At 49.2% G+C, this 14,338-nt stretch overlaps 1 protein-coding gene across 2 annotated transcripts; it reads right to left on the bottom strand.

The window, feature by feature from the left end:
* Nucleotides 1–1,892: 1,892 nt before the first annotated feature.
* Nucleotides 1,893–11,097, bottom strand: PAIP2 (poly(A) binding protein interacting protein 2). 2 transcript variants are annotated; one of them, XM_034066987.1, is made up of 4 exons: nucleotides 10,964–11,097; nucleotides 6,793–6,952; nucleotides 4,167–4,346; nucleotides 1,893–2,974 (listed from the first exon to the last, which is right to left on the bottom strand). In XM_034066987.1, the coding sequence occupies exons 2-4, from the start codon at nucleotides 6,928–6,930 to the stop codon at nucleotides 2,909–2,911; spliced, it is 384 nt and encodes a 127-aa protein (XP_033922878.1). In that variant the 5' UTR covers nucleotides 6,931–6,952; nucleotides 10,964–11,097; the 3' UTR covers nucleotides 1,893–2,908. The 2 variants fall into 2 exon arrangements, with proteins under 2 accessions (XP_033922878.1, XP_005144211.1); XM_005144154.4 differs by lacking the exon at nucleotides 10,964–11,097 and adding an exon at nucleotides 7,298–7,315.
* Nucleotides 11,098–14,338: the final 3,241 nt, after the last annotated feature.

Genomic DNA, 14,338 nt, shown 5'->3' with positions numbered 1-14,338 from the left:
GGGCTACCCGGCGGCTGGCGCGGGCTCCGTGTGGGGTGAGCATCCACACCAGGGTAAGAGGCCGATGTCAAGATCATGCACTGAAAGTAATAAAATAAGATTGAAGCCTTCCCAGTGTCTTTGCTGCATCTTGCACCATTCCCTCCACCCTTCTTGCATTGCAAAGGTGTCAGCAGCTCTCCATGCTCCTGCCTGGGCTGTCTGACATGGACACACGTGGGTTTCACCCAGCCCAAGCAGCCCCCATGGTCAGGGGGCTTCTGCCCCAACACTAGTGCAGTGGGGGGTGGTTCAGCACAAGCCCTTGGCAGACCCATCAGGGAATGGGAACAGGACAGTTTAATGAGTGAAAAGGGGGAAAACCCACCCAAACCCCCAGGTGATGCAAACACACCTGCTCACACCTCCCACAGGCACCACATGCCCTGAGCCATGGGAGCCCCCATCTTCTGCTGCTGTCCCAGTGCTGGTGCAGAGCTTGATGTTAGAGTGCAACACCTCTTTGGGCAGCTCTGTCCTGTCCCAGCATCCTGCCCACTGCTGGGGCTGGAGCAGGAGAAAGCCCCAGCCCTGTTCAACAGGAGCCACAGCACCCACCTGCCATCAGCTCTGGTTCAGTCACAAACCCCAGGCCCAGACCGGTCTGGGAGTTCACCTCCAGAAAGGTGCTGCTGGTACAGCCTGCTGGGATACAGCAGGGAAAACAACACAGGAATGGTGCTGTTCCCTTGCACAACAGCAGCATTCAGGTGCCAATCAACCCCAGCCAACCGCACCCAGCCACAGGAGGCTCCTGCCAAGGCAGTGCTGCAGCGTGCAGGGGTTCACTGCTCACACTCCCACTCCAGCTAAATATAAGGCAGCACATGGCTGCTTCCTGACCTTCTGTCTTCAGATGTACAAGTCTGAACTGCAGCCGAGCCGGGGGAACACCAGAAGAGGTTTGTTGCTTCTCTATGGCCAGATCTCAGGTGAGGAAAGGGGAAAGTACTGCTCAGTGAGGAGCCAGGAGAGCTGTGATGAACATTCTGAAGAGCAACAGCACAACAAGAGTTGGCTGGGCTGAGTTCCTCTAAGAGGGCTGGACAAGAAACCTGGAGAGGGGCTTGGGACAAGGGCCTGTAGGGACAGGCCAAGGGGAATGGCTTGAACCTGCCAGAACAGGGGAGACTGAGATGAGCTCTTAGGCAGAAGCTGTTCCCTGTGAGGGTGCTGAGGCTCTGGCACAGGGTGCCCAGAGAAGCTGTGGCTGCCCCATCCCTGGCAGTGCTCAAGGCCAGGTTGGACACAGGGGCTTGGAGCAGCTGCTCCAGTGGAAGGTGTCCCTGCCTGTGGCAGGGGTTGGAGCTGGATGAGCTTTAAGGTCCCTTCCAACCCAAACCAGTCTGGGATTCTATGAAGACCAACACAGTGATGTGGGTAACCCCTGTATAAAGGTAGCACTCCTGCACATCCTGCAGCACTGTGTGTTTTCTGAAGTGTTTTCATTTGGTTTAACCGGAGCTTAAAGACAAAATAAAAGATATTAAGAGCAAGGCTGGGCAAAGTTACAAAGTAAGGGGGGGATCAGCTCATTCACAGCCCCACAGTTCACAGAGTAAGGCTGGGGAGCACCCCAGCTCCAGCAGCCCCACTCTGACACCCCCTTTATAGGGTGCTGCCTGCAGTCAGCGAGGGCTGCCCATGCTGCCAGCAGCACTGGAGCTGCACTGGGATTAGCAGCAGTGAGAAGGAAGGAAAATCTGCCCAGGCAGGCAGGGGGAAAGAGTCCAAGCTCACAGGAGTATTCTGGGCTATCACCTTACAAAGATCTCCAAGGGAAGTGTATGAGCAGCACACCCTCTCTCGCCCCTGCACGCTGCCAGCAGCACATTCACGAGACAGCCACCACGTCAGTTCTACTCTTATTTATTTTTTTAAATATTTTTGAAAAAATATAATTTTTTTACAATATTTTCAACTTAAACACTATTCACACTGAACACGTATGGCAGCTTAACCTACCCCAGGATGAAGTGTAAGAAGCCAAAACTGTTCTAGCTTTATTAAAAGAAAAAAACAAAAAACAAAAGTTGTTGTGCTGTAGACTATCGTGTAGTGATGATTAAACAAAGCAAGGGCAAAGCACCACTCAAATCACTAATGCTAGGCTTCGCTTGGTTAAACCCAGCTCTAATAAAGTCATATGCTAAAAGTTACATAGGCAGTGCTATGTATTTCTCTGGGTTCTTGGAAGAAATTGTGATGAAACTCACATCTCCTTGAACATAATTGGGAAGTTGGAGTGTTTCTAACATGATCACGTACTGCGAAGCGTGGGGGATTCCTCCTTCCAGCCCCTTGGGTGTTAGTTCAGTAGCTGAGATCTACGACTCTGCACAGGTCTGTAAGGTTTCGGTTACAGCTCATGCTGCTGAAAAGGAGCATGAGGGTTTCTTTAAGGGGAAAAATTAACATTAGTAACAGTATTTCCAAGGAAAGTTAGCCTGTTTGCATAACAATCAGATATCCTTGCTTGCTTTTTGTCCCGAAGTTAAGGCATTATCAGGTGCAAGCTAGCACCAGTTAACACAGACCATCCATGGCAAATTCCAAGTCCTGTTTGAGAAAGACAGAGTCTGCAGAAGGTTTTAGAAACGTGGTACTTTGTCTCAACTTGACTGGTGCTTCTTACCTCACTGCCTCCTTCCAGAGAGCCAGGGCCCAATTATGTTTCCATTAAACTTTTGACAGATTTACTTAATAACAGTCTCAGCACTTTTATTGAGCATGCAAGACTAACAAAACTTTGGCAATGCATAAGTGTAACACAGTGACAAGAAGAGAGAGCTTTTACAATTAAATCTTCTAATACTGGCTTCACAGTGTGGAAATTGTGCTACATCCACCAGGAGAGGGCCCAGTCTACTCAAATATTTAAGTACTTCACCCCAGGAACAAACTCCTTTGCGTTTGGATTCAGATTACTCTTGACCTGAGAAAGGGGAAAAGAGAAGTGTAGTTCATTATTTTCATCCTCCATTTTTAAGCTGACAGCATTAGGAACAGTTCATGGGTTTAGAGCAACAGGCACATGATGGGGGCATTGCATCTATCTAGAGCCTCTCTGCTCACTACAAGAGCACACTCCTCTGTGCCAGTAGTCGAATTAACCACCCTTCCTTAGCACCACATGGGTGTTTCAGTCAGATGAGGGCTCAGGGAATGAGAAACAAGCAAACCACAGGCATGCATCAAATGCAGCTACTTGGCGTAATGCTGAAAAAGCTTTTTCTGAAGCCGAGCTGCTAAAATGTGCCATGAGGTTTTTCAATCTTGCTTATTTAAGCAAGAGGAGACTTGTTCCAGGAACTTCAGCCATTTCTGGGAATTTAATGTATATGAGCACTCTATTGATTTTCTGCACTTCCATGCCTGTGTCTACCCTGTTCTGCTACTTGGCAAGCTGCTGCTCTGCAATGTCCTGCAGTTATAGGTAGGCAGCATCTTCAAACTGAGTTCTTTATCATGAGGAAACAGAGGGTTAGGCTTTTGTGTTCCAAACCTGCTGCCTGCAGCTACTTAAGCTTGGAGAAGTAGGACCTGACAGTGTTTTTTGTACTCTTGTACCAGCACCTGTGTATTATGTTAGAGAAAAAAGGTATGCAGTGCCCCTTCCTATCCGTTAAGCTCTGACAAGTCACACAGTAAGAATGAGGAAAATAATCAGTGGGGTTGCCTTTCCCTTCCCTAGAATCTCTACAAAAGGGATCCACTATGGTTTGCACAATCCAAACCAGAACACAGCTCATTCCTACCCCACACATAACTGGTGACAGATGCTCAGTTAAACCTTTGCAGTCTTGTCACCAAATGGCACTTCAGCATTCATGCTTCACACACTGCCTTTTTTTCTTAACACACTCTGTATCCCCAAACCCACTTGAGTTTATGCCATGGGCTAGGAAAGGCCCCATGTGGTTATGAAGAAAACCACTGAACAGCTCACATCGCTTGGGGGAACATCCCTTGCCCAACTGTTCCACACTCCCCCCCACCAGAGCCAGGCACAGTTTAAGAGTCTCTGGCTTATGTGTAAAGGAATTCTGCCCTGCCATTATCACCCATAAAAATCAGCTCTGGCCAGAGATGTCAAGCTTGAGAAATACGATGAGAAACCAATTTACCACCAGATCCTCCAGTGATGAGCTGTCACTGATAACAAGGTCATTGAACTGGTCCTGGATTTGATCCATTGTTTGTGGGAGATCACGGGCTGGAATAAACCATTCGTGCTCCTCCTCTTCTTCCAGCATCTCTTGGAAGCAGCGCTCAATAAATTCTTCTTCCCACAACTCCTCTTCGATCTATACAATGAGAAGAAACTGCTTCATCAACAAACTTCTCAAGAGCTTGTGTCTTCACTCCAAGGTCTATGCACTCAGCTCGCTGCTTTCTAGCTATGCACCAGGACTTGCAGCAGAACACCAGGCTCGTGCTGCACGGAGGAAATCAGCTTGGATTTTTAATGTAGGAAAGTGCTTTGGCCCAGGAACTTGGACTGCAGATAAAGGGAATGGCAGAATACCCCAGCTGTTCCATTTGCTGCTTGTTACAAGCTCAAGGACAAGGAAAATATTGGTTCCAAGTGAATATTTTAGATGTACCAACTAGCCTGGACTCAACTCACTGCGAGTATGAGGAAGGGAACAGGGACAACACATGCAGCCAGGCACACTCCCAAGGAAAGTGTCCTCCAAGACTTGGGGAAAAAATAACCACGGCCTGTGCCTTGGCACGAGGAACAAGCAGCGTTTCCTTGGCGTTGGGTTATGTGTTCACCCAACACAATTCTCCTAAGGAACTCCACATGATCTTAGTGGTTGTTAAGAATGCTGACCTGCTGTGCTCTAAGCAGGGCAAATCAACTGATGCAGAACTGCCACACGTTGCAAAGACTAAAGGAAAGTTTTGCTTGGTTGTTCAGTAAACAAGCTTTGGAAGGAGTTCATCCCAACAAGTTTTCCATGTCCTGCACTACAATACTTAAGCCGGGAAATAGAAGCTGGTGTGAATGACTTGCCAGAATGGAAAAATTATTCAGGATATTTAAAAGTTCACTCAATGGAAGCTCAAACAAGTTTTCCTATCTATCCTTGACTCTGAAATTAAACACATACTTGACCCTGAAGTGGAAATTCAATTATGTACCACAGATACCAAACCAGAAAATGGAAGCCAGACTTGAGGATTGCTGCAATATGTAGGTCCCCTGTGCCTAGGGCAAACACACCCACCAGCTCACTCGGTGCTCAAGATACACAGCTTGGGGAACACGGACTCATCACCATATGCTCTAAGCCACTGTCACACAATTCAAATCCTGAACGAAGCCCTGACTTTGTGGTTTCGCCAACAGAGCACTCCAGTGAGGACAGGAGTCTCCCATCAACACCCCCTGAGGCACTGTGCTCATCCTGCACTGGGTAAAAGGCAGTGGTAGGCACACAGCCACAAGCCAGTGTCACAGCAGGGGCTGCCTGGCACCAGTTGTTCCATGGTTGTTCACCTACAGGTGCCTCCAGCAGCAGCTCCAGAAGTGTTAAATAACAGGTCCTGAAATGCCTTGCAATTAAGACTGCCTGTTTCGATTTTCCAGCTCAAGTTTAACTTGTTCAAGTTCCCACCGAGAGATTTGCCTACTGCTGCACAACCAGGCTGCCACGTGGTGTTTGCCTGCCTGAATACAACCAGTCTTCCCCCATGCTCCCACCTTTCCTCTTCTTTGTTTATTCATGGCACAACACTCAGCTGCTTCCTCAAGAACTACACATCCCCTACTCCAACTGCACTACAGTGCCCAGGAAGAAACAGCCACCCAATGGGAAACAGCACTGAGAGCATCCTGGCCCTTTATGCATGCGAGAATTTACAGCTTGTGAGCAACCTGAATTTCAGATTAGCTTTGTGCCCTGCTGGCACCCTAGAGAGCAGCAGACATCCCATTTCAGCCACTCAGACTTCAGCACAGCCAAACTGTGCAGAGAAAGCAGCTACACGAGTACAAAGATCAAGCTTTGATTGTAAAGGGGGCTGTGGAAAGAGGCTGCTCTTCCTCCACAGGAGTGAAACTGTGTCCAGATGAAGTTTAAGGCTTCCTTCCAATCTGATTGTGAAGGCAAGCTGTAAGACAGACACTTCAGTATTAAGCAATGACCAGGACTACTATAGAATCATAGAATAGTTAGGGTTGGAAAGGACCTTAAGATCATCCAGTCCCAACCCCCCTGCCATGGGCAGGGACACCTCAGACTAAACCATGCTATGCAAGGCTTCGTGCAACCTGGCCTTGAACACTGCCAGGGACGAAGCATTCACAAGCTCTGTGGGCAACAGCTATGTCCACTAACTCCCTTTGGAACAGCAGCCTTGGGAGAGGCAGGGAGGCACTGGGACATATCCAGTTCAGAGCTACAGCATGTCTGTACATGTAAAACCTCTGCAGGCCAGCGGCCTACCTAGACCCATCCCTTCCAAAGTGTCAGTAAGCTCTGCCAATGTTGTTTCCCTCCCTCCTGCAGCAGCAGAAAATTACTGGATACATACTTCTCATATTTTCCACCAAGATTACAGAAAACTCATATTTTTGCCTGAGATGCTGAGATCTGTCTGTTCCCCAGCAAGCTCATTTAAAAACCCCATGTCTAAAGGATTGCCAGTCTTTGACCCTGGTTGCTAAGCCACAGCACCTTTCCCTTCAGCTAGAGAAGGGTAAAGCATATCACAACACATTTAGAGAAGGAAATGACTTGCCTGCCTGTTGAATTCCTCTTCATTCTCCATCCACATGTACTCTGCAAAGGGATTGTCATCTTCATGAGAATGACCATTTATGATCACATCTTCGCTGATGATGCTTGGGCTGGTGCTGCTGCGACTCGGATCTTTCATGGCTGCGTCTGTGAGTCAACACCTGCAATTAAGAAATGCAGTAATTAGAGAGGTGCAGATTCACTCACCACCCTGCCCTGCACAAGGGAAGGCTGTGCATGGATGTGAAGGCTCTGGGTAGCCCTGCAGTGGCTGCAGCAGGCTCTGTTCACTGCAACAGGAGCATCAGAAACGCTGTTTCCATTGTATGCAGGGTGACTAATTGATTTCCTCAAATTAAAGCTCATCAAATGCCAAGCACTGAGGCCAATTAAAAGGGACAGAGAACAGCAGCAAGCATGCGTGCTTGCTGTAGGAATGTATTTAAGGCGACACTGAAGACACAAAAAGGAAAACTTGCTTTCCAAAATACTTTCAAATCTCTTACCCAAGTTTCAACAAACTCCACTGGAGATGAATGGTGCCCGGTGTCTGTAATGGTTCAGAGGAGGTGGGCAGTGCTTCAGGGGAATCCCCAAGGATACCCATGCTAGGGGAAGCTGAGCATGGCTTTTAGGCCACCCAAATTCTATTACAGGACATTCCACTGCTTAGGAAACTTCAGGTAAAGCCAACATCATAATGCACAAGAAGCCAGTGCGTGCTCCCCTCTCCTCCCACTTCATTAGCACGGGTTGAGTCACGCCTGGAGAGCGCTCAACACTTGTGTGTGTCAATGCTACGTGATACGGCAGCGTCCCAAGCTCCAGGAATGAAGGTACAGTTGGCAAGTGTGTCTTGTTCCACCTAACCCCAGTCAAAAGCAGGACAGAGCCTAAATTTGGGCTGAACCTTCGTCACAAGGAGGGTGCTGCAGCCTTTCTGTCAGTCTGGGTGCAGCATGTAACTCTGAACAGGGACTAAAGTCTGCTTCTCACAGTCCAGGTCTTAACTGAAAACCTCATTTTATGAGGCAAGGCTGCTGCTTTTCCTGCACCATGTTTAGCTACAGGTATCGACACTGGAAAAGCTGAGTAGTTTTAGCTACCAATACTGGCAGTGTTAAACATTATACAAAGCATGTATGAGGCAGTGAGCTAAAAAAAAACCCAAATCAAACTTGAACGTTCTTCTCGTGCTAACAATTTGCAATGGTGTCATGCAGCAGGCAGAGAAATAGCTTTATTTTATTCTCAAATCAACATTTTAGCCCACTGCCTGCATATGAAAAAATTAGCTGGAAAAGAGGGTATCAAAATACAGCCTCCATTGTGATTAGCATACAGGGGCTTATCACACAGAAGCTCCTGTTTTGTCTTTATATTTCATTTGCTCCTTTTATCTATGGAATTAGTGCAAGTTTTGGTTCAAAATGTCTTCTTGATAATCCCAAGTCAAACCCCTACCACATCCAAGTGATCAGTTAAGAAAAAGACAAAGATAAAGGGACCTGCTTGGCTTGTTCTATTCAAGGTTTTTAAATCAAAGGCAAACCCAAGCACGGAAGTCACTGGAGCTCCCTTAGGAAGTACAACAAATGAGAGCAGAACCCGGGTATTCTAGCAAGAGAAAACAGGTTCTTTTTGATGTTCTTTCAAAACAAATGTGCAAAGGCTTACTGGCAGCATTTAACATCAGACAGGAAAAGACACTGTACTCAACACCCTAAGTCAAGCTTGAAACTGCTTTAAGCAACTTCAGCTGCTCACAAGCTAACAAACAGGCTGCACTAGAAGGAATAAAAGACCTCAGAGTCTCAAATGCCTAAATTCTTCCTTTTTTATGTGACAAAGTCAGCGTTTTCACTTGTGGAGTGAATCCTGGTACTGACAATTCACCAGGCTTTGTGCACATAAAGATTCGCACTAAGGTGAACAACTGCAGTAGCAGTGGAAGGTACTCAGGCCACATTCCAGGCAACTTCTGTACAGAGAAGACTGCACACAGGCAAGTCCAGAATGGTAAAAATAATAAGATATACATCAAAAATAATAATAAATAATATACAAAAATCACAACCTACTTTTTGTGCAAAAGGTTGCAAGGTTTATTTATAGAATCATGGGCTGGTTTTCCAGTTTCTTAAGTGTTCCCATAGTACATGAGCTATTTGCTTTAGGAGGGAGGAAGAAGTTCAGTGTTCCACGTTGGGACTGAAACAACTTTTTCCATTAGTGCCCAAGGACGATGGGGATGATTATCTTCAAGAAAGATCCAGGGCTCAAGCTGAGCATCTCAAGTTTATCTGATGAAGCCCTAAATCTGCTAATGTTTTCCCACAGGAAAACAAGTTAACAAAACACTTCTGCATGGACAGTTAAAGAAGCCTCAGGCCAGTCCTGTACTCACAGCACTCCTGGTAAATTCATTTTCTGCAAGTTGCAATACCACAAATAGAAAGAAATAAAACAATAACTAAATCTCCCCATTTCACCCTTTCCAGATACAAACCAGCTGTCTTTCTGTGCTCATTTGTAAGGGCAAGATTAGCCTCATTTCACCAGATACAGGCTTTTTAAGTCATGAGCTACAGGCAATTCTGAGGAGACACCAACACCACTTTGGTTTTGCACAAAGGCACAATCTAAGGCAGCTGCTGCAGAAAACGAGCTACAGCAACAGGCTCCACTGTGTTGTGAACAAAAATAAGACATTTTCCATCTGGGAGTAGGTGGAAAGCAAAGGATCTCAAAGCTCCTTACAGTGGAGCAGGAAACAGAACATTAATAGTGCTACAGAACAAAAACCACAGAGAATTTTGCCATATTGATGTGATTTGAGATTCAGCCCCTAATTATTCAGGCATTTTAGTGGGGAGTGGGGGTGATGCAGGAAGAACAGTGTAAATGGATAAACTGCAGGATTTTTATCTTCTGAGTGAAGCCAGAAATTAGCTACCCTGTAACAACAGGGTTTTCAGGTATCTCCAAGTGTTTTCTGTATGAGGTATGGCACATGTTACTCCAGAACATCATTAAGGTCCATTAATTTACCCACTTCCCTGAATTTCGATGCATTGACAGCAATGAAGAGCCCCGCACCAACCAGCATCAAAATGCAAAGCTTTGCGATTGAAGATATTGCATTTAAACCCTCATCACAAAAGAAGATTATCCACTGCCTGCTGCAGAAAACAAGGTTAAGGGACCTAATTCCACAGAGCAAAACCTGGTTCCTCACGTCTGATAATGAAACTGAGGGTCAAACACGAAGCTCTTTGCTTCAAGCGCCCAACACAACACAGAGAGGGCGCAGAACACCCGGATCTTCGCAGGGCTTAAGTTTAAGCGAAGGTGTTTTATCAGCAAGGGAGTACTTTGCACTCCTCCGAAGATGGTTGTTGGTATGTGCTTATTACCCAGCAACTGCTCTGGCAAGGCAGCAGCGCCGGCCAAGATTTTTGTTATCTAATTAGATTAGCACGTGGCAGTTATCAAGTAAACAAACTACACTGCACATAATAAACAGATTTCTTAATCAACTTCGAGACGGTGCCAGTGGTACCGGATACAAACGCTTTGGACGTCGCACCGAGGTTAACGGGGAACAGCGCCGGCCTCGCCGGCGCCGAGGCGCACAAAGGAGCCGAGAGCAAGGCCCTCGCACAGGAGAGCGGGGCGGGCACCGCGCGGGGGGAAGCAGAGCCCGTTCTCTCCTCGGTGGCACCGCGGACCCGTTTCGCTGCTGCGGGCTCTGGGTTCCGCCGCCACCGTCTGGGCCACGGGAGCGGAGCAGCCTCTTGCCCCTCCCGGCACGGCCTCGGCGATGGGCACCTCATACCCGCAGACCCCCCCTTACCCCTCACCCCAGCTCCCGGTCTCCCCGTGCCTCACAGCTCCGGCCCCCAGCACCGCCCCCCCCCGCCCGCTTTGTTCGTCCGCTGGGGCCGCCCCCGCGGCGGAGCTCGGTCCCGGCAGGCCCCGCGCCGCCCCCCGCAGGACCCGGATGGAACCGCAGACAATGAGGACGGCTCCCGGGGCCGCGCCGCCGCGCAGGCCCCGCTCCCCCGGGGGAACCGGAGGGGAGGTGCCCCCGGTGCCGCCTCAGGGGAGGGGGGGCACCCCTCACCCCCCCCCCCGGGCAGCGGCCGCAGCGGTGTCCGGGCCCCGCTCACCTGCGCGCACAGGAAGGCCGCGGTGCGCCCGCCGCTCCGAGCTGCCCTCCGCCGCTGCTCCCGCCCCGCTCCGCCGCCCCGCTCGCTCCCAGCGCCGCAGCCCGCCGGACGTGATGTCACTTCCGCTACCTGCGTGACCTCACAAGCCCCGCCCGTCTCCCCGGAAGCGGTGCGGGGGATGCCGGGAGCTGTAGTCCGGGCCGGCCGCCATTTCGCGGCGCGGCGCGGGGCACGCCGGGCAGCGCAGTCCTGCGGGCAGGAGGAGCCTCCATCTTGTGGCACCGTGAAGCCAACCGTGTACAGCCGCACCTGGATAAGGAGGGCACCGGCACCTCCGGGCACTGCCGCGGCAGTGGTACCACGGGAGGAGACCGGCCCCGCCGTGCCCGGCTCTTCAGGCTCGCTGAGGGGACAGCAGCGAGCCCTGGGCTGCACTGAGGGGACAATTGCATCCCTGGTGACGAACGCACCCCTTCGCTAGAGGTGTGTCCGCACTGGACCCACGCAGTTTTTAACAGCGTGTAGTGGGAAACGGGACATAATGGACCCTCTTTTCTAGGACCAGACTTAAACCCTAGTTATAAAATGAGTTGAAAGAACAGTTTTTATTCTCTCCTTTGTCATCCCCCCCTTGTTTTTCCTAAAGGCAAGGTGGAAATGATTCCTTCGGACACCACCTGCTAAAACCAGCGCACAGCGGCAGTGATCAGAGCCATGTCCTCACCCGGCCTCGCAAATGCTTTGCCTAAGTACGCACTTTTCCACTCCTCTGATCTCTTATCAGTAGTTAAACATTGGAGTTAAAAGCCCCTTGTTCCATCCACGCTGCCTTGATCTGAGTTAGGCAGCATCACACAACCTCAGGCCCACCTCAGGACTTGTGGGATAACCCTGCCAAAAGCCACCCCCCCCAGAACCCGTCCCTGTGCGCACCGGGAAGCCCCATAGCGAGTGTCGGTGAGGACTGCGCTGCGCAGGAACCGGTAACCTTGGGTAAGGCCGAGCTCCTCAGTGGTGCGGAGCTGAGGGGGTTGTTGAGGCTCACAGCACAGCTCTGCTCTTCCTGTTCCACCAGCTGCCAGGCTGAGGGCTCCTGTGCCGGAGCGTGGGCTGCCCCGGGGCTATCCGAGGAGAGCTCTTCATTAACACTTCTCAGCTCAGCCCTCCGCTTCCTTCCTTCCTCCTCCCTTGCAGAAGGCAGAACCGACTCCACAGTCTGGGGTTTCTCAGGTTCTCTGGGGACAGGCTCCTGCTTACACTGGTTTTATTGCTCACCATTACTAACTTGCTGCCAGGGCCTTAAGCTTCCTCTACAGCCTGTCATACACTCACTAAATGCTTACCTCCATGCCAAGTACAACCTTAAAATAACCCTGTAAGGATGACCCCTCATATATCAAGCCTCCCATGCTCGAACTACTCACAGTTCACAGCTATTTCCAATTGTTTTATATAAAGTCCAACATAACACCTGGCTTTATAATGGAGGCTTCCCTTCTTACAGCCCTGTTGTGCCTCTGCTGAACTACACACACAGTGCAAAGAGGCAACAGCCTCCAGAGTTACTTTTCCAAGTTGAAATTCATGTATGAAAGCTAGCATCTAAATTGCATAACACCTAATATTCCATACTCTAGGCCTGCTTCCCCTCACCCCTGGACAGAGCAGATGCAGTTCTAGAGAGTGTGCAACCTGTGGCAAGAGCACATACCAATCTGTCACCAAAATGCATTTCTGGCATCTGCCCTCAAGACCCAGTTATTCCAATGCCTTTTTGTCAGAAATCAGCACAAAGCACATAGCTGTGGACTGGTTTGGTCTGGAAGGGACCTTAAAGCTCATCCAGTTCCAGCCCCTGCCACGGGCAGGGACACCTTCCACTGGAGCAGCTGCTCCAAGCCCCTGTGTCCAACCTGGCCTTGAACACTGCCAGGGATGGGGCAGCCACAGCTTCTCTGGGCACCCTGTGCCAGCGCCTCAGCACCCTCACAGGGAACAGCTTCTGCCCAAGAGCTCATCTCAGTCTCCCCTGTTCTGGCAGGTTAAAGCCATTCCCCTTGGCCTGTCCCTACAGGCCCTTGTAAAAATAAATCTCTCCCCGTTACAAAAGCTGTCTTGCAGTAGCAGGTTTGACTTATTTTGTGGTGTGTAAAAGCATCATGTTGCTCGCATACAGGTGTAATGACTTACATACAACTCAGCATGGGTCTGAAATAACAGGCATCCCTGCCAACACCCAACACTGAGAGCTGACCATTCTGACTATTGGGTTGGATTATGCCACAACTCCTTTACACCTGGGAATTCTTTACCTTTGGATACCAAACATGATGTAACAGTTTAACCCCCAGCACTTACACAGGTTAGCATTTACAACAGGCTGAGGAGCAAGATCACAAACTGCACAGCTACTTACAGTGCAGGTGGTGGTTAAGGAAAGGCTACTTTAAAAACAAACCCCACATTTCCATGCATTATTCTGAACTGCATGGTGTAAGGAAACTTAAAATGCATGGGGGAGGTGGAGATCTTCAAAAGGAATTCTTATCTACCATCTTTAGAAAGGGGGATGACTACCAACCACCGACTGCTTTGAAGTCAAGTGCTCTGCCTGGCTGATGAACTAAGCACTTCTTGGAGGCAGATGAATGACAAGCATCATCATGAACATGCGGTGGGGCAAGCACATCCCTCTGTAACATAGTCAAAACAGAACTGACCCCAAGGCTGCTGCTGCTCTCTGTCAGGGGCCTAGGAAAGTGTGGAGGAGTTTTAAGATTGCATCTCTGCCTTGCCTTCAACCCATTTCACACAAATACACACAGAATTTAGCACAACTGATAAGCGCAGTGTGCAAAGCAGTAACTTAGCTCTGTGGAAGTGCAAGAATGAGTCACTGCATGGTAAGATTCCCTAATTTGGATGTGCCATTTGAATAAAATCTGCACCACGAGCTGTGTATTAGCATTGCACCCCTATGGAGTCCCCAGGGGAACTGCTGCCATTGCAGCAGGAGATAGCTAAGTTAATACTTTACTCTTGCACAAAAGGGATCACACCTTCCCCCTTTTTGTGAGGATCCAACAGCAGGAAGTTGCAACTGGAAAGACAAGTTACCAAGACTTCACCTCCACAAAACCATCTTGTATGTGCTAGAAGTATCTGCTTAACTAGATTAACTATCAGGGTTCAGCCTTCAACATCTGAACCCCCTTCTTTGGCACTGATGCCTCCCTCAAGTTCAGGCTGGAGGAGGCATCCCTAGCCCTGTTTATCCACACAAACATGCTGTGCTTTCAGCTTCAGCTTTGATGGAGATGCCATTAACACTCAAGAAATAAAACTGTCAGCAGAATATACCTGTCAGTGTTTTAA

Source organism: Melopsittacus undulatus, chromosome 10 (genome assembly GCF_012275295.1).
Source record: "Melopsittacus undulatus isolate bMelUnd1 chromosome 10, bMelUnd1.mat.Z, whole genome shotgun sequence".
In the NCBI taxonomy this organism is placed as follows: domain Eukaryota; kingdom Metazoa; phylum Chordata; class Aves; order Psittaciformes; family Psittaculidae; genus Melopsittacus; species Melopsittacus undulatus.
This window is presented reverse-complemented; position numbering and strand designations above follow the sequence as displayed.

Coding starts and splice junctions, on each gene's coding strand:
- PAIP2 (XM_034066987.1), bottom strand. CDS start 6,930: ATGAAAGATCCGAGTCGCAGCAGCACCAGCCCAAGCATCATCAGCGAA. Junction 4,347..6,792: donor AAGAGGAATTCAACAGGCAG/GCAAGTCATTTC, acceptor CTCATTGTATAG/ATCGAAGAGGAGTTGTGGGA. Junction 2,975..4,166: donor CATCACTGGAGGATCTGGTG/GTAAATTGGTTT, acceptor CCCCTTTCTCAG/GTCAAGAGTAATCTGAATCC.